General features: G+C 37.7%; 3 protein-coding genes and 1 pseudogene across 4 annotated transcripts; 1 reads left to right on the top strand and 3 right to left on the bottom strand.

Moving 5' to 3' along the window:
• Positions 1-454: 454 nt before the first annotated feature.
• Positions 455-1,994, bottom strand: LOC104787583 (E3 ubiquitin-protein ligase SINA-like 2). The gene is made up of 2 exons (XM_010513191.3): positions 1,829-1,994; positions 455-1,304 (listed from the first exon to the last, which is right to left on the bottom strand). The coding sequence occupies exons 1-2, from the start codon at positions 1,883-1,885 to the stop codon at positions 606-608; spliced, it is 756 nt and encodes a 251-aa protein (XP_010511493.1). The 5' UTR covers positions 1,886-1,994; the 3' UTR covers positions 455-605.
• Positions 1,995-3,811: 1,817 nt separating this feature from the next.
• LOC147944681 (uncharacterized) lies at positions 3,812-4,651 on the top strand. The gene has a single exon (XM_087512685.1). The coding sequence runs from the start codon at positions 3,812-3,814 to the stop codon at positions 4,649-4,651; it is 840 nt and encodes a 279-aa protein (XP_087368811.1).
• An 11,985-nt stretch (positions 4,652-16,636) lies between these two features.
• On the bottom strand, positions 16,637-17,992 carry LOC147944682 (uncharacterized). Its single transcript, XM_087512686.1, has one exon. It carries the CDS (start codon positions 17,990-17,992, stop codon positions 16,637-16,639), a length of 1,356 nt encoding a protein of 451 aa, XP_087368812.1.
• A 2,089-nt stretch (positions 17,993-20,081) lies between these two features.
• LOC104787586 (E3 ubiquitin-protein ligase SINA-like 4) lies at positions 20,082-21,615 on the bottom strand (annotated as a pseudogene). Its single transcript, XR_015557655.1, has 2 exons — positions 21,228-21,615; positions 20,082-20,905 (listed from the first exon to the last, which is right to left on the bottom strand). The product of XR_015557655.1 is annotated as an E3 ubiquitin-protein ligase SINA-like 4 (transcript).
• Between the last annotated feature and the right edge of the window lie 1,730 nt (positions 21,616-23,345).

The following is a 23,345-nucleotide window of genomic DNA, read 5'->3' on the forward strand; positions in this document are numbered from 1 at the left end:
AAGGTTCATCAGTCCCAACAGTAGGTTGTAACGAATCTGGTATTCAAATATCAAAAGATTAAAAAATATGAAATTGACGAATGTTTACAAGCTCGTGTTTAATTAACCACTTATCATCAGATTCGAATATGACACTAATGAAATATAAATTTCGTATGTTGAGACTATTGTACTGCATCATCTTCCAAATCCAAGGCCGCTAAAACCCTTGAAATGGTTCGTACTCCAACCAAAGAAACTTATCCCAACTCCCACTCATAAACATGTTCTTTCATTCCAGACATCAACAACATTGCATTTAAGATGTCTTCTTGGAGGAGGAGACCTTACATGAGATAAAAGTTTTGTATTCTTCAGTGAGTAATTTTTAGTATATATATATATATATATCTTGAGTTTTTTTATATTTTTAAAATAAACTACACAATAAATACTACAACGAAAGCACAGTACGGATTTGAACAAGAATATCTTTAAATAAACATGTAGCATAGCATAGTGATGGTTGTACTCGTTTACAATTAAGTTAAACAATGAGCCATGAGAAACATTTGTTTAGAAGAAACATCATAAATTTATCATAAGGGTACCAGAAGAACGACCTACTATGGTTTGTATGTGATGATTACTTCGTCATCAACATCTTCTTCATCTTTCTCGCGTATGCGAATCACCATATTCGATGTAGGACACTCAACCCACAGAAAGTTAGGAACTAACATGAAGTCCTTCTCCGGAGTTTTGAAGCTCAATTTCTGAACCCTATTCATCTCCGACGATCCAAAAGTCATAGTGTTACCTTCCATGGAACATGAGATCTCGTAGGTCAACTCTCCAACTCCTGGAGCAGAAGGGGCAATACAGTTCACTGTCAGATATAAACCTTCTTTCGCCTTGAAATATATGACAGCAACCAATGGACCATCTATATGCCTCTGAATGACTGCAAAGTATCGCCATGCACAAATGGAATTTGTACACCAGAACTGTTTAGGTTCGTCGTGTCTGTGATAATCGGAGTAGTGACTGTTGAGATCATTGTACACGCCCCTGTAGTAGCAGTAAGGTGCAGGACAATAGCACAGAGCAAAACAACATTCCTTCTCATGAACTGATAGTTCTTTGTAATCATTGAATTTCATGGTGCAGCCATGTTGGGTGTTTTGGCACAGGAAAGAGTTTCCTTCCATGATTCTCTCCACATTTCCAGATCGGTTTCTACCTATGGGCAAATTGCAGTTAGAGCATTTGTTCCTTAGTTTAGTAGTACAACACAAGGAGCAAGTTATATGTCCACAAACACACTGAAATCCAAAACTCACAAAGTTAGTTAAGAATAATATATTTGCCGAAAGTTGCGACGAGTAGTCTATAGAAAAGAAATGTACCAATGCATATTTAACTTGCTCCTTGTCTAGTGGAAATTGTCAACTCACAAATAACAGAAAGAAAAGAAAACTAACCAACCCTAATCTGTAACCCATATGTTTTCTAGAGACGAAATTACCATCAGTAAGACAAAAGGAATGGTGAGATTAGTTGTAAACACTTGAGTTGGTTTTATTATAATTGAACCTCTTTTGGGAGGTATAATTCCCACACATTTGTCTTGGTCTTATAATCCGTATCTAGTCCAGAACCTAAGAAAATGTATGGATCTCGAACTCGAACTTCTAGGCTATACTTAGGAAAAGAGATTATTCATTATGTCTCTTCTACCAATCTTTCACAGGAGTCATTTGAAAATTCAATCAAATGGAAAATGTATCACAAATCACTGTTAAAATCAACTATATATATCGGATTATAAGAAGGAGGCGTGAATGACCTGAAAGATAGGAGACATGACTTCGTCACAGCAGGAAATCTCGAAACTTTCAGACATTTTTTCTAGTTAGGGTGGCTGCTCGATGCGTCTCTAGCGACGTTTGTGTTTGCCCTTGGAAATGTGAGAAGGAGATAAGCCCTATTTTTATTTTTTGTTGTCTTTTTCCACCGCACCGGTTGGGTCAGACTTTAAAACGTTTATTGACAGCAAATTTTCTAACCCTTATCCATTCACAACGTAACGTCTATGCACTTGAATGTTTTATTATTTTTTTTTTCCTTAATTTCATATTTTTAAAAGTATATTTTATAATCAAATAAAATAACCCACTCGTTATTTTTTTCAGACAAGTGGTGTATTATATATTTCTTTTACTCGCACAAAAATCTGTTGTATGTTTTCAATTTAACATATAAAATCAAATAAATTCAACAAAATATTAATTTAAGTCAGTTTAACAAATCAAATTTGAGTGAGTTAAACGGATCCTAACTTTGGGAACGAAACAGTAAAGGAGACTTAAAAATGTAAGAGATGTTAGTAAATATGCTTACTTAAAAATGCAAAAATTTAAATCTAAAAAATTTAGATGAGATTTGGGAGAATTTTACAATAAATCATTACTGTTTCACCAAATTCACCCAAATCATCAAAATCATAAAAAATATAATAAAAAATCATCAAAATGTTAAATATTAATATTTCCTTCTTTTTTGTTGTTGTTGATAATCATTAAAAATCGTGTTTGCTTACATGGATGGTAGAGAAATTTGTGTGATACTTGTGTTGATATAAAGCTAAGGATTAGAAAATTTAGGCACTTCTTATTTAATGATTGTAATTTGTTCTTCGATTGCAATGAAACATAATGTAATATTTTTTTGTCATCTAAATATCTAATTCATGTTCCGGCGCATTGTATGATTCGAAAAGCAGCTCCAGTTAACAAGAAATTGAGGAGATGTTGTTGTTCGGTCCTTCGGAAGTTAATATATGCAATGCAAAAAACCTGTTATAAGAGGATGGAAATGTCTATTCCATAAATTATGATAACTCATTGTAAATGCAATGCATGAAACTACAAAATCAAACTCAATGACCCATTACCTAACAGAGTTCCCTACTTCTACTGACCTAACATAGCTCAGATATGAACATAGGCATCTTCATTGCCGATGCTAATCTCCATCTTCACATTAACACCACTCAACATATAAGATGGGATCAACAGAAAGTCATCTTAAGGCTGATCTTCTAGTTTTCTCGATTTTTGAATATTCTTCACCCGCAACCCCAGCCTTAGTGTGCTATATTAATGATCAATCATATCAATGATTGTGTCAATCAAATATTCTCATTACTCTTGTCAATCTTCTATATCTCTTAAGTAGATCATGTAATTACTCTCTGTATAGAACCCTAGGAGAATCCTTAGGTGTATATATACTTGTAACTCTATATTGAATATTTGATTGACACAATTATTGATATGATTGATCCTTTATATGCTAAACTCTTTGATTCTGGCTAGGCTGTTCGAGAATTTGCGCACTCCCGGAACCGTAGGCGCTATATGGCTCACAGTCACATTCACCCCTTCTGATCCGATAAAACTATCAACTACAGTCACATCACCTTCTTTCTCTTCTTGAAAAATGACCATCTTGTTGGCTTAAGCATGAAGTCAACTTAAGAAGTAGGATAATCCTTATCTAAACCGAGTTATGGTTAAGAGATAAGGACTAAGTATGTTAGGAGCTATCTAACATAAGGTTTTCCTAGTAGGATTAGGACAAAGGTTCTTCTATATAAGGAGATGTCTACTTGTGACATAACTTATGATTTGAGAGAGAGAGAGATTGAGAGAGCTTAAGTTTTGAGATAATTTTCTTAAGCAATAAAGAAAAGGTGTTCTTTGATTCGATCTTGAGTTCTTAAATCAAGCTTTAAAACAATATTTGGTATCAGAGCGAGGATAAAACAATGACAAAGAATGAAGAAGTTGAGGCTACTTTGAGCAAGCAAAAGGACGGAGGAGGTCAATCCTCAATCAAGTGTCTGATGTTGACTGCAAGCAACTACACCGTTTGGCCTATGCGGATGAAGATCCTACTGAAAGTGAACAAAGTTTGGGACGTCATAGAGACAGAGGATGATGATGCTAACTTGAACGATATGGTGATGGCCCTACTGTTCCAATCTATCTCTGAATCTCTTATTCTTCAAGTCGGCGAACTTGATAGCGCAAAGAAGGTTTGGGAAGCCATCAAAACAAGACATGTTGGAGCAGAACGAGTCAAAGAGGCTAGATTACAAACCCTAATGGCAGAATTCGACCGACTTAAGATGAAAGATGCAGAGTCTATTGATGATTTTGTTGGGAAGCTATCTGAGATTTCTTCAAAGTCAGCTGCTCTAGGAGAAGATATTGAGGAACCCAAAATTGTTAAGAAATTTCTTAAGAGTCTTCCTCGTAAGAAATATATCCATATTGTTGCATCACTTGAGCAGGTATTGGATCTTAACAAAACAAGCTTTGAGGACATTGTGGGTCGCTTAAAAACATATGAGGAACGTATCGTTGAGGAAGAGGAGGCACAAGAAGATCAAAGCAAGTTAATGTATGCCAACTCAGAGTCTCAAGCTCCACCTGCAAATCGTGACTTCAATGGTGGATACTATGGAGGGTATCGAGGTAGAGGTCGCGGAAGATTTGCAGGCGGAACAAGGGATCTATCTGAGATTGAATGTTTTCGGTGTGATAAATTTGGACACTATGCTTCTAAGTGTCCAGATCGCTTGCTCAAACTGCAGGAAACATAGGAGAATGACACAAAGGACACTGAGGATGCGGATGAACTCATGTTACAAGAGGTAGTTTACTTGAACGAGCAGAAGGTGGTACCAAGCAAGTATGAAGCGAGCAATGAAGAAGATAACACTTGGTATCTAGACAATGGGGCTAGCAACCACATGACCGGGAATCGAAGATATTTCTCTGTTTTGGACAACACCATCACAGGAAAAGTAAAATTTGGTGATGACTCACGCATTGACATAAAAGGCAAAGGATCTATCGAACTTATTGACATGAATGGTGAGGCAAGAACAATGAGCAATGTCTACTACATCCCGGGTCTGAAGGGCATCATAATTAGCCTTGGACAGGCTACAGAAGCTGGCTGTGACGTAAGGATGAGAGGAGAAACTCTTATCATGTATGATCGTAACGGGAAATTGCTTGTCAAAGCATCAAGAGCAAGGAATCGATTATATAAGGTTTGTATGAGGATAAAAGATACTGTCTGATTGAGTTTAACAACAATGAGTGATTCTAGTAAGTGGCATGCACGCCTAGGACATATCAATCACGAAACAATGAAAGCGATGATGCAGAGAGAGCTTGTTGTCCGGACACCTCACTTGAAGTTTGAAAAGGAAATCTGTGACTCTTGTCTTCTAGGCAAACAGACTAGATAGGTGTTCCCAAAAGCATCTTCATATCGAGCTTCAAGAGTTTTAGAACTTGTTCACGGTGACTTATGTGGTCCTATAACACCAAGCACAACTGCTGGGAATAGATACATTTTTGTGCTCATAGACGAATATTCAAGATATATGTGGACGATACTGCTGAAGGAAAAGAGCGATGCTTTCAACAAATTTAAGAAATTTAAGGCTGTGGTAGAACAAGAGCCGGGAGAGAAGATCACAACTTTCAGGACGAAAAGAGGAGGAGAGTTCGTCTCGCATGAATTCGATTCTTTTTGTGCTACTTCAGGGATAAAACGGCATCTTACAGCTCCGTACACACCACAACAGAATGGCATTGTTGAGAGAAGAAATAGGACTTTATTAGAAATGACCAGAAGCATCATGAAGCACATGAATGTCACAAGCTACTTGTGGGGAGAAGCAATTAGACATTCAACATATTTGCTAAACAGAGTAGCCACTAGAGCAGTCAAGGATAGAACTCCTTATGAAGTTTTACGTTCGAAGAAGCCTAATTTCAGTCATCTTCGTATATTCGGCTGTATTGGATACACGAGAGTAGACAGGCCACACTTAAGGAAGTTGGATGATCGATCACGCAGGCTGGTGCATCTAGGGACAGAACCAGGGACAAAAGCCTACAGGTTGCTGGATCCTCAAACTCGCAAGATAGTGGTAAGTCGCGATGTTGTGTTTGATGAGACTAGAGGGTGGAATTGGAATCATGACAGTTCTGAAACAAGCGGAGCAGGCTTTACAATCCAATTTGGAGAGTTTGGAAATAGAGGGATTGATCCGGCTAATACCCAGGAGAGTAATACTGGAGGATATGCAACACGAAATTCTGAAACAGAGGTCAAAACAAAGGATGTTGTTGTCGAAAATCAGGAGATTGCAGAATCAGATACCAATGACAATGGAGGTGAAGCTGAGAATGGTGAAGAAGATTCCACTGATGGTCAAGGACAGCTTGTCTTAAGAAGGTCAGGGAGAGTGGTGTCAAAACCGAAATACCTGAATGATTACGTGTTACTTGCTGAATTGGAAGCAGAGAGGTTGCTGATGTGTCTAGACAACGAGCCAAGGGATTTTAATGAGGCTAAAGACAATAAGGACTGGTTGCAGGCTTACAAAGACGAAATGTACTCTATTACTAAGAATCGGACTTGGGATCTCGTTGAGCTTCCACATGGAGCAAAGTCTATAGGCCTAAAATGGGTTTTTAAGCTCAAGATAAATTCTGATGGCACTATAAACAAATACAAAGCTAGGCTTGTGGCCAAAGGATATGTTCAGAGATATGGGATAGATTTTGAAGATGTGTTTGCCCCAGTTGCAAGAATCAAAACTATCCATCTTCTTATTAGCCTTGCTGCATCTAGGGGTTGGGAAATACACCACCTCGACGTTAAAACAGCGTTTCTCAATGGTGTATTGAAGGAGACGGTATACGTTTCACAACCAGAGGGTTTCGTGATAGAAGGGAGTGAGAACAAAGTCTACAAGCTCCACAAGGCACTGTACGGCTTGAGACAGGCTTCGAGAGCATGGAACGAAAAGCTTAACCAAGTTCTTAAAGAGTTGCAGTTCAGAAAATGTTCAAAGGAGCCGTCAGTGTATCGAAAGAAGGTGAGTAATGAGGTTCTTCTTGTTGCAGTATATGTTGATGACATATTTGTTTCTAGAACGAGTCTTAGTATCATAGAAAGTTTCAAGAAGGAGATGGCGTTGAAGTTCGAGATGAGTGATTTAGGAAAATTGACTTACTATCTTGGGATAGAAGTTTCTCAAACACAAGAAGGGATAACTCTGAATCAGGAACGATATGCGTTGAAAATTCTACAAGAAGCTGGAATGATCGACTGTAATCCGACACAAACACCAATGGAGGAAGGTTTAAAGTTATCAAAAGCGCTAAAAGAAAGGGACATTGATGGAACAAGCTACAGAAGAATCATAGGGTCTTTGCGATATCTGTTACACACACGACCTGATTTGTCATATTGTGTAGATGTACTAAGCCGTTATATGCAACATCCAAAGGAGTCACACGGAGCAGCCATGAAACATTGCCTGAGATATCTGAAAGGTACTACTACTCTCGGTTTGGTTTTCGGGAGATCTTCGTCATCTGGTACGAAGCTTGTTGGATACAGTGACAGTAGTCACAATGTAGACCCAGATGATGTTAGGAGCACAACAGGACATGTCTTTTATCTCGGTGGTAGCTTGATCACATGGTGCTCGCAAAAACAAGATACAGTGGCTCTGTCGTCCTGCGAAGCAGAGTTCATGGCCGCGACCGAGGCAGCAAGACAGGCGATCTGGCTTCAAGAACTTCTCAGTGAAATCAACGAGTTACCATGCGAACGGGTGGTCATTCGTATAGACAACCAGTCTGCAATTGCCCTTACAAGGAATCCCGTTTTTCATGGCCGGAGTAAACATATTCAAACAAGGTACCATTTCATTCGTGAATGTGTTGAGAACGGACAAGTCAAAGTTGAGCATGTTCCTGGGGAAGAACAGAGGGCTGACATCTTGACAAAAGCTTTGGGAAGAGTCAAGTACAAGGAAATGAGGCATCTCATCGGTGTGGAAGATATGAGCAAGAAGGATTTCAAGCTTAGAAGGGAGACTGTTGGCTTAAGCATGAAGTCAACTTAAGAAGTAGGATAAGCCTTATCTAAACCGAGTTATGGTTAAGAGATAAGGACTAAGTATGTTAGTAGCTATCTAACATAAGGTTTTCCTAGTAGGATTAGGACAAAGGTTTTTCTATATAAGGAGATGTCTACTTGTGACATAACTTATGATTTGAGAGATAGAGATTTGAGAGAGCTTAAGTTTTGAGATAATTTTCTTACGCAATAAAGAAAATGTGTTCTTTGATTCGATCTTGAGTTCTTAAATCAAGCTCTAAAACAATACATCTTATCACTAACATCCAGCTCCAAGCAGAATATATAGTGTAAAATTTAGTTAAGTGCCCTCTAATTTAATTATTAGTTACACTAGTGCCACATACTAAATATATTTCTGCATCCGCCCCTGGCTAGAGAGCAAACTTGTGACCTTTTAACTTAGCTTAACCAATTAAGAGACAAAGTTGTGACCTTTTATCATAAGTGAATGGTTCTCATTTGCAATTTCACCAAATCCTAATTTTTTTTAAAAAACGAACGAACCTAAAAGATTGGTTTTTTGAAAGGGTCGAAGCAATTGGGGCATTCAAGAACATTTGAACTGGGCAGTTACGGATTTGGGTGATGAACTAATCCGGCGTTAGCTTGATTGGAGAGTTATATCTTCGTCAGAATCACTATCATCACTAAGCACCACAAGTGTCTTTTCGTCTTCTTCTTGCCTAGAACTTGAGTCGTCGGTGGAAACAGAAGGAAGTCGTTGCCTCTTCGTGGATATACGGTGGCTGATTCTTCTTACGTAGTTGCGTAGTTACGTCTAGTATCCAGTAAGACCACCACTAAGACATTCATAAATATAATAATAATTAAATTAATATTTTTATTCTTAAGAAATTCTTTTCGTATATTCTCTCCGTTTCAAACTATAAAATAGTTTATCAAAAAACATTCATATTTAAAAAATTGTCTATTTTTAAAACATTCAAGGAATCATAAATAAATAAGATTGCATAAAATAAATAATAATAAAATTATAAATTAATATAAAAGTTGCATAGAAATTTGAAAAACATTTTTCCCTGTATCTTTTTTTCTAGATAAATATCGCAAACATGATGTGATTTTAGTGCAATGGCAGGAGATAAGTCCATTTGTAGAAGGCACCATCACACCAGGGATCGAGTCCCGCTTCCTACGAATGTAGAAATTTGACTAATGGGCCGGCCAGTTGTGACCCAAATGGTGAGGAATAACCTTTCTCTCGCCGACACCAACGCATGGGAAAACTTTTCGCATCCATTGGAAAAACAGGAGAAGAATACACAAATCGAAGTAAACCGCCTTCAAAACTTTAAAAACACCGTGAGGAATACAAATAAAGTAGTTAGGAATTTTAGAGAGAAACCGTTGAGAATTGAATTCATAGGATCACGGGAAGATATGAGCGGCCACCGTAAGGGAAATGCCATGATCACCTTCCGATCACCCTAAAAAACGGTTGTGAGCTAGAAAAAAAACAAATACATGAAGTAAAAGTAAAAGGAAAGGAAAAGCATAGAGAAGAAGTAGTACGGCTGACGCCGGAGTCGACGCCGGCCGGAGAATACAATGGAGGAGTTTAGGTTCTATGAACAATCGCTTTCTTCGTTGCCTTGGGAAGGGGGGAGAGAGGAAAAAAAATTTTGTTTGTTGATTATAATTAAATATTATGATTTATGGGGTATTTAATTATATTAATATTATTAAAAAAAATACGAATTGGGTTGTTTTCAATAATCCTGCACTTTAATTTGTTGTCACAGAGAACCCCTATAACCCTTTTAATACGCATATTTGATTATGCAATCCTTTACATCTCTTTGATTTTTTTTTATATTATCATGTCTTAATAGTTTTCATTTTATTTTCTTCTTATAACATTTCTAATGGAAATCTCGTTTATTAAAATAATAAATAAAACTATATAGAAAAACTTATAGATTAACATTCGTCAAATTTAAAAGCTCTCTTCTTTCTCCTCATCTCAGTTCGCCCTAGCCGCCATTCTCCAGCCGACGAAAGAGCTTCCGCTCTCCGGAGTCGGTGTAGCTATGGCTCACCGGCGTCGGACCCTGACGATGTTTTGCTGCCTAGTCTCTCTCCCGAAAAATCCAAGTTTTCATCGTCTCTTGTTCTCTTCTAGACCGTGCATCCGATTTTCTTGTTGGCGCTACTTCCGTCGTTCTCTGTCTTCTCCGTTCGTGTATGGATTCCGTCTTTCTGGTGTCTCTGGAGCCGAGTTGTGTACCGGTCTCCTCTCCAGCGTTTGCTCAGATGAAGCGACGTCTCTTCTCAGATCTGGATCTGGATCTGGCTGTTCCTCAATGTGTTTTGGGACTGCTCGTAGCTCTGTTTCCACTCTCCATATTTCCTCCTTTGGTTCCGCTCCCGCCGTATCAGTCACTCCAAGGTACCAGTTTCTGTTGGTGTCTTTTGGTATGTCCTTTGCTCTTTCCCCTCGCCGCTGCCGCCGTGATGGTGTCTCGACCGTGGTAGGTCCTGTGCGGAGGCCCCTGAAGTTGTTTTCTTGGTGGGCCTGGTCCAATACTTCTTGAAGCCTTTAGAGCTTGTCTTGACTGTGCCTGTCTGCTCAGTGTTTGGCCGTTCGGGGTATGTCTACGTCTGCAATGGAAGACACCGGTTTGGTTAGGAGTCGCCGGTGATAGAAGATCTTTGTGGTTTGGATACACTTCTATCCATTACCCTGAATGGACTGGATATACTTCTATCCTCCATCTTGCTTCTGCTCCTTTTTCCAGGTTTGTGGAGAAGAGCACTTAACCGCCACATTTGCTTCTGTGGTGCTTCATCGGCTGCTATTGTTGTGAGCGGCCAACACCTGTTATTGAGAGGTGCTTCCTAGAGAATTCTTTCTCTGATGGTTTCGTTAGCTCGTCAGTGTGGTGTCCTGTCACCTTTGTCGCTGTAGCCTAATTGTGGATTGTTTTATCTGCCCATGTGGTAGTTTCAATCTCGTGCAACATCTCATCTCATGGGTGTGGTGCTGTCCAAGGTGTCTTCTCACGTTTCTGCTTTATTGTTATCAAGGATCAAGATCAAGGATTCAACGATTTCAATTATTGTCGATGTGTTAGGATTACTTTGTTCTATCAATCTATCTGCTTTTATTCGGTTATTGATCTTGTTTTGGATCAGGGAGCTTTAGCTTTGGTTCCCTTTGTAACTTTCCCTCATTTGAGGTTGATTTAGTATGATATAAAATTTTGGTGTACAAAAGAAAAAAATAGTAAATAAAACTTTGATAAAGAGGAAGAGAGAGAACACATGGATTTTTCAAATGAAAACCTACGAGAATGAGGATTTGAGAAACCCATATGTTCTTTTGCATATTGGCAAAATATATCATTTCTGATTTATTACGTAAAAATTTAACATAGATTTCTTCAAAAAGTAAAATAGAAGCACAAACAAATAAAATAAGTTATCCATTTGCAATTTGCTTGTGCTTCTTCTTTACGTCCTTTTATAGGTTCTAACGTGCACGTGGAGGTGGGCAAGGACGTGGACGTGGGCATGAACTTTTATATGAAACAGTTCCTTTGCCTCCTCCGCATGAACAAGATGGAGATACAGATAGCTCTCTAATAGGTTCTGCTACTAAGGATCAATGTGGACTTTATGTTAGAACTGATAAAACAAAATCAATTTTAATACAATCTATACTAGTATTTTTGCAGCAGTTTTTGCTCAAAAATACTTTTTGGAAAGTCTTTACATTTAATTGAATGACTTTAATATTAGTTACCAAATCTTCAAAATTAATTAATTATAAGTAAGATTTAAAAAAATAAAGAAATCTTTCTACCTCATTCAAACATAAATATATGATTCCCTTTCATTGTTATTTGAATTTATATTTAAATTATCTTGAATTATTCTAGAATAAATTTAGTTAATAAAAATTGTGACTTTTTCCTGTATATGATGTAATACAAAATTTTTAAAACGGACATATATTACTCAATAGATGAATAAAAAAATACGAGTACAATATCCTACATCATCAAAAAAAAATTAGGCAATGGTTCAGAGTCATACTATAAAAGAGATAAAAATGATTCACAAATGAGTAGAAAACTTGATTTATCAGGCATTCAAACTTTAAAAACTTTTATTTGGTTTATTCCAGTTCTATTTTAGAGATTTTTAAAAGGTTAAATATGAACAATATTTAAAACTTTTAAAAAGTTAAATATGATAAATATTATACCGTACACAATAAATATTAAATATTAAGATGATATAGTGTGAGTTAAAATATCTTGGGACGGGTTTATATAGTGGGACAGGTTTTATCGATATTTATATAAATTAAAAAATATCATTAATTCGGTGCTATAGGGGTAAAACATCATTTCATTATTTTGTTAATACTGTCGGTATCAGAGAATAAACATATCTAATTAAATTGATTAAATAAATATTATGTCAAAAATAAATTATATTGCGGTATTATATAGTTTATTTAACAATTATTATATAATTATAACATATTTAACCAACAAATACAACTTATAATTTAAATATTTTAGTTATAAATAATTTTGGCCCGCGGTGTACTGCGGGTCTTAATCTAGTATGAGAGTGAAAAAATAACGAAAAATTTATAAATAAGACTATAAACTAGCTGTTAAAAGATAAAAATAAAGATAAGGGTAGACTAATTTTTATGTTTTTTGAGTGCAAAAATTTATTAAACTTATCACATATTACACTAGATGAGTACCCGCACGTAGGACGGGTTTGTTTATATCTATATGTATACATTTATTACAATACCTTCTTTGTTTCTTATATTTTCATATTTGAAAGATTAAAAATTATATATTAACCAACAAAACTAAATTTTTTTAATGAGGAGGCAAAGAATACTAAATTTTGTTTAAAGCTAAATCTTATTCTAAAGTGATTTTTGTAGACGAAAACTATTAGCATTTTTTTTAGGAAGTAAAATAATCATACCAATTGAACATTTGATTGGTAGATAAAAATATTTAAACAGCTTACAATTTTTATGAATATATTCTTAAAGAATATATTCTAAACTACTTGCTTAAAGAATATATCAATATGTTCTAAGCCTCTCTAGATTTTTTTTATATATATTGAAATTGTTTGTGATATGAAAAAAAAAAAACAAGAGAATATAAACAGATATAAAAGGCACTAACCTATCCTTTGGCGAGTGGTCTCAATTCCTCCAATTTCAGAAAAGAGACAAAGAAGTAAAAGAAATAAAGATAGAAGAAGAGCATTGCTTGACATTTTCAAACCCATTCTTAATCTAGTTAACTACGCATGTACATATAATTTTTGTTTTCTTAGCAATAATGCTGGACCGGTCTATATATAAGCTATTGAGATTTAATATTTTACAATAATCAAATTATGACTTTCTGTGCATGAAATTTCTTGGTACACGTTGTGTAAACTAATCCTATAGAGTACGATAAGGGACATGTCGACATCGATCGAGTGTCTCTACCATCAACGTTATAAATGAATCAAAAGCCAAGACTAATTCAAATCAATTAGAACCACTAACTTGTTTAATAAACGCTAAGTCGAATGAACATCGATTAAAATTTAGAATTATAGATACAAAAATGTTGCCCTCGTGGGCACTTTATCATCTATATTTTTCCATATATATTGACTATAACATTTAAAACTGATTTGTTATTGATTTTAGTCAATATGCCATTATTATCTTTAATCATTTTAAGTATATGTATTTTGGTCAAATGTTTTTAATTGATTTTTCAAAGGAGAATTCGTAAAATAACCTGGTAATTTCTTATATTTGGGAAAACAATTCATGTTTTCAAGAGTTGGAAAATCAACTTTTTTTTTTTTTTTTGATTTCAAACGACACCATATTTTATTACTCAGGTTCGAATAGGTTGGTTTCAACAGCCAACCACTCCGGAACCAAATAGTCTACATGGGAGAAAAGTAAACCTCGTGCTCGAGCATCTTTTGCAAGGCGATATGCACGGACGTTTACAGTTCTAGGAATATGAGAGATTGAAAACACTGAAAACTTATCTCTTAAACTAAAGAATATATCTAACTCCGTGGAAAAGTTGGGCCATTCCTCAAACTCTTCGATTACTTTTGGAATACTCGCACAATCCGTCTCAAAATGGGCCGATACTATTCCTGCTGAAGAACAGACTCCATCGCCCAGATTAGGGCCTCCAATTCCGCATGAAGCACCGAGAGGAATTTCCTCGTGCATTTCAACCCGAACTTGGTACCTGCACAGTGTAAAACAAAGCCCAGGCCCGAGAAAGGGTCGCTTTCATCCCAAGACGCATCTACTTGACACTTAGTCTCGCCCATACACATCTCGTCCTCATCCACAGCATCCTCATGGCTATCCTCCGATTCTTCATAAGCATCCACTATCTGAGCCATCTTCCAAGCCAGAGCTTCCGAGGCAGCTATCTCTAGAGTGTCCAGAGGTGTAATATCTTTACCATTAAACATTTTCTCATTTCTCGCCTTCCATATATACCATAAGATCCATGGAAAAGCCTCTAGCTGGTCCTCTGTCACGCCTTGATCCTTTGCTCTCCATAAGAGATGATCCATATTTGTAAAGAGAGAAGTACATGGGAAAACACCCGGAGGGTTAGGAATGGAGCACAGAGCCCAGACCTGTAATGCCGGAGGGCACTCGAACAGAAGGTGATTGATCGACTCCTCGCCACCGCATATGGGGCACAAACTGTCTGTCCTGCAGTGTCCATCTGTTAGCCTACTATTCGTTGCTAATGCTCCCGAGAGTGCCTGCCAGAGAAAGTGTTTGATCTTTCTTGATGTTTTAACCTTCCAGACCTGCTTCTTTAACGTTGTAATGCTTGGTTCTCGGACCTCCTGGTTTACTTGTGTAGCAAGAACATATCCCGATCGGACCGAATATTGGCCTGACTTGGTATAACTCCAGACATAATCATCGACCTAAAAACTTCTGCTAGGCTGAATACTAGTTATGAGAGGAATATCCAATGGATCCACCAGCTCATTTAGTAAGTCCATTTTCTAGGCCTTCGTTTCAAAATCTACAAGGTGGTTAACATATAAGTTTGGATCGCGAAATATGCCACGGTCTCTCGCTGGTCGTGCCGGGATGGTAGGAACCCAGTTGTCAGACCAAACCCTGATATGAAAACCTGAACGAACATTTTTACAAAGCCCTTGGAGAAGTAAGGACTTGGCTGCGATCATACTACGCCATCCAAAAGATGGAGAATTCGCCTTTTTTACATCCATGGGATTCGAGTAACGAAAATATCTCCCCTTTAGGACCCGACACAGAAGTGAATCTGGATAGCGTAACAGTCTCCAAAGTTGCTTTGCTAACAGCGCTAAGTTAAACTCCTTGAGATCTCGAAATCCCAGTCCTCCCTGATCTAACGGTACACAGATTTTATCCCATGCAATCCAATGAAGACCTCTGTTGTTGTTTTTTGTACTCCACCAAAATCTTGCTATAGCCCCTCGAAGTTTGTTAATAGTATGTTGGGGTAGAAGAAAGCAAGACATGACATAAGTCGGGAGTGCTTGTGCTACAGACTTGATCAAGACTTCTCTACCTCCCTTGCTGAGAAACTTAGCAGACCAAGTGTTTATCCTAGCATTTAATCTGTCTTGAACAAAGGCAAACACCTGTTGTTTTGACCCGCATATGGTCTCTGGGAGTCCTAGATATGATCCCATTCCGCCTTCCTTTGTGATCCCGATAGCCTGTTTCAATTCTGCCTTAAGATTGGGATCCACTCTGTTACCAAACAGAATTGCGGATTTCTCTTTATTAAGCTGTTGCCCTGAGGCTGCACCATAACAATTGATAATCTTGAGAATCTCAGCACATTGCTGGATGTCAGCTTTACAAAAGAAGAGGCTATCGTCAGCGAATAATAAATGGGAAACTGGTGGACTACCTTGGGCTATTTTCAACCCGTTATGCGCCCTTCCTTCTCTGATCCATTCAGTTGTGCTATGAGAGCTTCAGTGCAAAGGATAAACAGAAATGGAGAGAGCGGATCGCCTTGGCGTAATCCCCTTGAGGGAATTATATTTCCTTTGGCCTCTCCATTAATGAGGACCCTATAAGACACTAAAGAAACACAACACATCAGCAAAGAGATCCACTTCTCATCAAATCCTAGCTTTCTCATCAATTGCTCCAAGAAAGACCACTCTACACGATCGTAGGCCTTACTCATATCCATTTTTATAGCTACAAAATTTGAACGACAGGTTGAGTTCGTCCTTAAAGCATGGAAATTCTCTTGAGCGAGTAGGATGTTGTCTTTGATCAGACGTCTAGCCACAAAGGCTGATTGTGTCTCCGAAATCAGCTTCAGGAGTGCCTTCCGCAGTCTATTACATAGAACTTTGGAGATGATTTTATAGCTTACATTGCAAAGACTAATAGGTCTGAACTCTCCCATAACTCTAGGCCTTTCATTTTTGGGGATCATGCATATGTTTGTGTCATTTAGTCGTGGATCGAAGGCTCCTGTCTCGAAGAAATCTTTAACCATTCGGATGATATCTGATCCAATAGACTTCCAAAAGCGCTGGTAGAAGAGGCTTGTCATTCCGTCTGGACCCGGGGCTTTATCAGGATTGATACCAAACACCGCTTTTTTATCTCATTATTCGATGGTGGTCGAGTAAGAGAAGCATTTATTTCAGGAGTGACCTTCATAGTAACATAGCGTAGGGCTTCCTCCATCCCTATTGCAGGCGACGCGGAGAAAAGTTCTTGGAAATATTGTGTCACCACCTGTTCTATTCCAGCTTCCGACTCTATCAGAGAGCCCTCTTTATTTTTTAAACTTATGATGCGGTTTCTGGCCCGTCGTTGTTTTGTAGTCGCGTGGAAGAACTTGGTATTGTGGTCCCCCTCTTTTAGCCACGTTGCTCTGCTTTTTTGTTTCCAATAAAGTTCCTCTTCACGAAAGGCTGCACAGAGCTGCCATTTCACTTCCAGTTCCTCCTCAGTGGTGAGGGAATCATTCTCCTGTGCTCTTTCCAGTTGGTCCTTTAAGGCTTCAATTTTCTGCATAGCATTACCAGGATTCTCTCGTTTCCAGAGGGATATTGCCTTACGGCAGGCAACTAACTTTGAATGAATGTCAATAGGACCATCCATTGTAAGATCTCCCCACCCTGCCTTTACAACGTTCTTGAAACCTTGTTTTCCAAAACAGCGTTTGTCGAACTTGAAACTTTTTTGTCTTCTCCGGTTATTAGAGGAAATTCTAGCCAACATGGGCCGATGGTCGGATCCCCAAAGTTTCAGATACTCCACATTGGTGTGGGAAACGAGGCTATACCAGTCTTCATTACTAACAGCTCGGTCAAGTCTACAGCGGACTCTTTTGCAGTTTCTCCTTCTTCCAACCCAGGACATGGAATTTCCCTTGTAAGGAAAGTCGATCATGCCGCAATTAGCCAGTATATTTCTAAAAGGAAGAAATGTCGAGTCTGCACGTCGCTTTCCCCCTTGTTTCTCCTGGTTTCCAATGATCTCATTGAAGTCCCCTATCATGAACCAGGGTCCTTGTCTTGTAAGGCTGAATCTCGTCAGTCGTTCCCAAACATCCTCTCGGTTCGCAACCACCAGGTCTCCGTACACGAATTTCATGAAAACCTTGTGACCCTCCACCGTGGTCTCTATGTCGATCAATCTGTTGTCCGAATATAAAATCGAGACCTGAGAATAGTTCATGTAAAACAGGGCTAAACCTCCACTTTTGCCCACAGGATCAACAGTAAACAAATTATCATAACCTAAAGAAAGCTGAATATCTTGCATAAAAGAAAATTTGTTTTTTGTTTCAGAAAGAAAAAGAAAAGCAGGAAAAAAATATCTACTGAGCTCTTTTAAGTACTCTGAAGTCAAGTAGGCTCTTGCCCCTTGACAGTTCCATGCAATTGTATTCATATATGCGGACTGGATGGTTTTTGGGACACCACCGAACCAAAAATAGCATTAGGCTTCTTGCTTATAGCAGAAGGGAACACCTCAGCTCGAGGGACGGAAAATCAACTTTCTTATCAAAGAACCATGCGTGAACAATATATGCGTGTGATGATGACTTTAATATTTATTGTGGAATCCTTTCATTTAACTGTGCATGATGACGTGTCGTCATTTACTGATGGAACGTACAAAATCAAGGGTGAGAGGAATTAGAAATTAGGTCTGAAACGGATGCGGATATCCAGAATTTTTAGAGGTATTCAGATCTAGATCTGTATCTAACGTTTTCATTAGTTTGGTATCCGAATTTGTATCTACCAATCTCAAATATCCGGGTTTTGGATATCCGTAGAAAGTCTAAATATCCGTTGGATATCTGTATCCGTTATATATTTTTTTAACAACTAAAAATATTACTATAATTAAAATACTAAAAAAAAAGTGTCTTCTATATCTTCTCCCTTCCATCAATCCTTCCATCACCAAAATCATCTTTGATCTCTTCCTCACTGCTCCACCGCCCTCTTTCTTATTATTCCGCCAGTTCCTCCTCTTTTTCATCTCGGAAAATTCAACAATAATCACCTTTTTAGATCAAATCCCCACAACGGAGCTAAACAAAATCATCAAGATAAATATCGCTAACAAAATTGTCATGTGTCAATTAATTATTCGTCTATTTACCAAAAATCAATTAAAGTATAATTTACAATTAAACAGTAACTTTTTTTTAATGAGATATCAACAAGCATATCTCATGTTTTTTTTTGATAAAAGGTTAAGTGGGAATTATTGGTTTGAGATTTAAATAGAGTTTTAAATATTTCAAATGTTATGTAGAATCTGTTGTTATTACATCAAGATTTTGTTAAACTCTGATAAAGTTTAGTATTATTAGTTTGTGATTTGTAAAAAGTCATTTAAAATTTTAACAAATTTGGATTATTGGATTCAGACTTTTATAAAGTCATTAAAAGTTTTGTGTTATTCAATTAAAACAAAAGAATCTATGATTGTTAATGAATTCGATTATTATGTTATTGGTTCATGATTTTAGACATTTTCTTTACAAAATAGAGTCATGGAAAGTATTACAAAAACACATGGATTGTTTCGAGCACTTTACAAAATTTTAGAAAATTAATCAACAAAACTCTCTAGCAATCTTTAACAATCTTTCACTTATTCACTTTTAATGATTTTGTTACTCTTCAAAAATCTTTATAAATTAGAAACCAATACCACCAAAAATCTTAATAAATTAGAAACTAATAATTCGTCAAATTCTGCCAAAAATCACAACTAATATCTGCTAGCTTTTGCCCCCAATATATTTTTTAGCTATTATCTGCCATTCCATGTTATTTGAAACTTTTAAATTTTCAAAACACACCAAATAGTTGTAGTGTTTATAGTAGCAGTACCATCAAAGACTTTTAACTTAAATAGTATGTCTGTACACCAAAATAAAAAATTAAGGACCAACTAAATCAGTTAAACTTAAGAATTAACTAATTCATGGATGAAAAATGTTCAAAAGAGTTTTCACATAATCCAAAATCTAATTCACTTCAGGATACACATGAAAAAGGAAGCAGCTAACAGATAAAAATGAAACCAAAAGCTCACTTTTAGTGAAGGTTTATGATCCAACCAACCACCTCTCAATTCTAAGAACAGAGCAAAACAAATCTTATATACTAAATTTTGTTATTTCCTTCACATCATTTTTTCTGTTGTTGTTGATAATCATTAAAAATTGTGTTTGCTTACATGGACGGTAGATTAATTTTTGTGATACTTATGTTAATATAAAGCTAAAGATTAGAAAATTTAGCACTTTAATTTAATGATTGTAATTTGTTCTTTGATTGCAATGAAAAACTAATGTAATATTTTATTTTTTTCATCTAATTCATGCTTCGGCGTATTGATTCGAAAAGCAGCTCTGCTTAACAAGAAATTGTGGAGTTGTTGTTGTTTGGTACTGGTCCTACGGAAGTTAATATATGCAACGCATGAAACTGTTATAAGAGGATGGAAATGTCTATTCCATAAATTATGATTACTCATTGAAAATGCAATGCATGAAACTACAAAATCAAACTCAAATGACCCATTACACAATTTCTAATTGTGTTAGCTTACATAGTCCCTTATTTCTACTGGCCTAACATAGCTCAGATATGAACATAGGCATCTTCATTGCCGATGCTAATCTGCATCTTTATATTATCACCACTCAGCATAAAAGATGGAATCAACATGAAGTCATCTTCAGGCTGCTCTTCTTGCTCTCTCGATTTTTGAATATTCTTCACCCGCAACCCCAGCCTTAGTGTGCTATACTGTTTGAGTTTGGCTAGGCTGCAGGAGAATTTGCGAACTCCCGGAACCATAGGCGCAATATGGCTCACAGTCACATACACCCCGTGTGATGCGGTGAAACCTTGAACTACAAACACATCACCCTCTTTCTCTTCTTGAAAAATGACTATGTTATCACTATCGTCCAGCTCCAAGCCGAATAATATAGGACGTTTCAGCACCAACGACATGATTTCACCAGGACTCTTTTTGTGTGCATCACGAAAATGGCTGTTGAGATCCTTGTAGGAGCCAATGTAGTTACAATCCTTCACGGGACATGAACATGGCGCAAAAACACAAATCTTCTCATGGCTTAGTAAATTTGTTTCCATACGTGGTGCTCTCTTTACACCCATACATTGCATTTGAGCATGAGACTAACCCTGCTTTTATGACCTTCTCCATGGCTCTGCATCGAACATCCCCTATAGGCAATTTGCACAACGAGCATCTCTTCTTCAATTTGATGCAGCACAAGAAACAAGCTAGATGCCCATTATTACACTAAAAACGCAATAATAACACGAAAGTGTTAGCTAAGCCAAAACAAACTCACTGACCCAAAATAAAACTGAACGCAATAACACAAAGCGAAAAAGAATCGACTTTTCCACTTTCTAGTGAAACTCATTGACCTAAAAACATTTCTAACAAACAAATAGCAACAGTAGCTAGAGAACAAACTATATTAGCTCAATTCATAGAAGGATAGAGAAACTGTGACTATTAAACTTAGCTGAAAACGTTGTAGACCTTATAGCTCAACCAATTGGAGATAAAGTTGTGACCTTTTTTTCACTTAGCTTAACAAAAAAACGGAATGAACCTGAAAGATTGGTTTTTTCAAAGGGTCAAAGCAATTGGGGCAGTCAAGAACATTTGAACTGGGCAGAGTTACGGATTTCGGAGATGTACTAATCCGGCGTTTGCTTGATTGGAGAGTTATATCTTCGTCAGAATCACTATCATCACTAAGCACCACAAGTGTCTTTTCGTTTTCTTCTTCTTCCCCAGAACTTGAGTCGTCGGTGGAAACAGACGGAAGTCGTTGCCTCTTCGTGGAGCTACGGTGGCTGTTTCCTCCTCCGTCGTTGCGCCTCGACAATATCGTCATCTCTCTCTCTCTCTCTCTCTCTCTCTCTCTCTCGGCACCAGCTCACAAGTCACAACACACTCTGACTGATCGAGTTCCCATTTTCGATTGGCTTTTATGTATGCGTATAGTGATGTTGCGTGGGTTAAAAAGCCCGGCCCGAAAACCAAATAAGGGTGTTTAGAAAAACCCGAATTTGAAATGTCCGATTGCTTTTGGGTTCTAGACCCGAAAAATACTATGGGTTCCGGACTAACCTGCGTACCACCCGACTTTTTTTTAGCTACTACTACTGGTTTTTTTTGAATGTAATGTTAAATTATATTCAAAAGTAAAAATACTGTTTTACAACTGGTGCATCATTTTGTTGAGAAAATTTTAGAGAGAAATTGCTATTAAGTAAAGCTTAATGCCTAGTGCCAAGCCAAGTGAGGAGACCAGTCTCATAGCGCCTATCTCCTTTAACACTGATTGCCAGTAGTTGATCCCTGATATGCTTGTCGATGATTTGGATGAGTCGAAGAGCAGGTTTGGGGTGTTCTCCGTGTTTACGCCCGTTTCTTTCCTGCCATAGAGTATAAACGGTTGTTTGAAGAGCAGAGGAGGCTAGAAACCGCACCAATCGATCATTCCAGTTACAGGTTGATGTAATGATGGAAGACCAGTTAGTGGAGAAGCAAGTCCCATACAAACGCTTTGCAATGCCCTCCCAGATCTCTGAACTGAAGGTGCAGGAAAAAAACAAGTGATCTCGGGTTTCAATATCCCTATTGCAGAAAACACATTCTGCAGGGTTTCCCCTGTCCCAGTTCACCATCTGGTCTCCCGTTGAGAGCTTGTTTCTGATTGCAAGCCAAGTGCAGAAAGAAAATTTAGGTGTTGAATGAGTGAACCAGACACAATGATACCATGGCACCTCGGCTGTTGCAGTGCGAATGCTGTTCCAGGTTTATTTTGTGGAGAACCGTGAACAAAATTTATCATTTGTACCTTTCCAAAGGAATACATCGGCCAAAGAAGTTTTTGCAGTAAACTTCAACAAAAGTTCAGCTTCCATTTGATTATAGTGATGCAGGCGGTGCCTTCTTCGACCATGTCTATCCCACGCATCTACAACCGTCATATTCTTACTAATCCCCATATCAATGATGCCTCGTTCCCCAGTCACATCCATCAGACGCCCCATAGAAGACCAATTATCAAACCAAAATGATGTGTGTTGACCGTTGTTCACTTCAGTTTTGCAGAAAGGAGTTGTCAATTGTCGAAATTTGAGAAGTTTTCTCCACATCCATGAGCCAGCTGTGGAAGACTGCTTTATACCCCAAAAACTTTCCTGTTTGAGGAGAGTATTTTTCACCCATTTAACCCACAAAGAGTCATCTGATGAAACTATTCGCCAGATCAGTTTCAAGCAACAAACATCATTTGTTTCTTTAAGAGACCGCAACCCCAAACCTCCCTCTCTTTTGGGTTTACAAACGTCCTCCCAAGCAACTTTAGTTTTATGAGGATTCAAATTCCGGCCTGACCAGAGGAAAGCAGAACACAACTTATCAATTTCCTTTGTACACTGTCTTGGTAGTCGAAAAGCAGAGCACCAAAAATTACATATACTCCATAATACTGACTGAATCAAGTTTAAACGGCCTGCAAATGAGAGAAAACGGGCTGTCCAGGAACCTATTTTCTTCTTCAAGTGCTCCAGAAGTGATGAACAGTCGGAGAGAGTAAGACGTTTGGTGACTAATGGCAGGCCTAAATACCGAACTGGTAGCTGACCAACCTCAAAACTGAACTTCTCTGTAATCTCCTGAGTGGCTGCAGCAGACAAACCCCCGAGGTAGATAG

This window comes from Camelina sativa, chromosome 5, assembly GCF_030686135.1.
Source record: "Camelina sativa cultivar CO46 ecotype springtype chromosome 5, ASM3068613v1".
Taxonomy (NCBI): domain Eukaryota; kingdom Viridiplantae; phylum Streptophyta; class Magnoliopsida; order Brassicales; family Brassicaceae; genus Camelina; species Camelina sativa.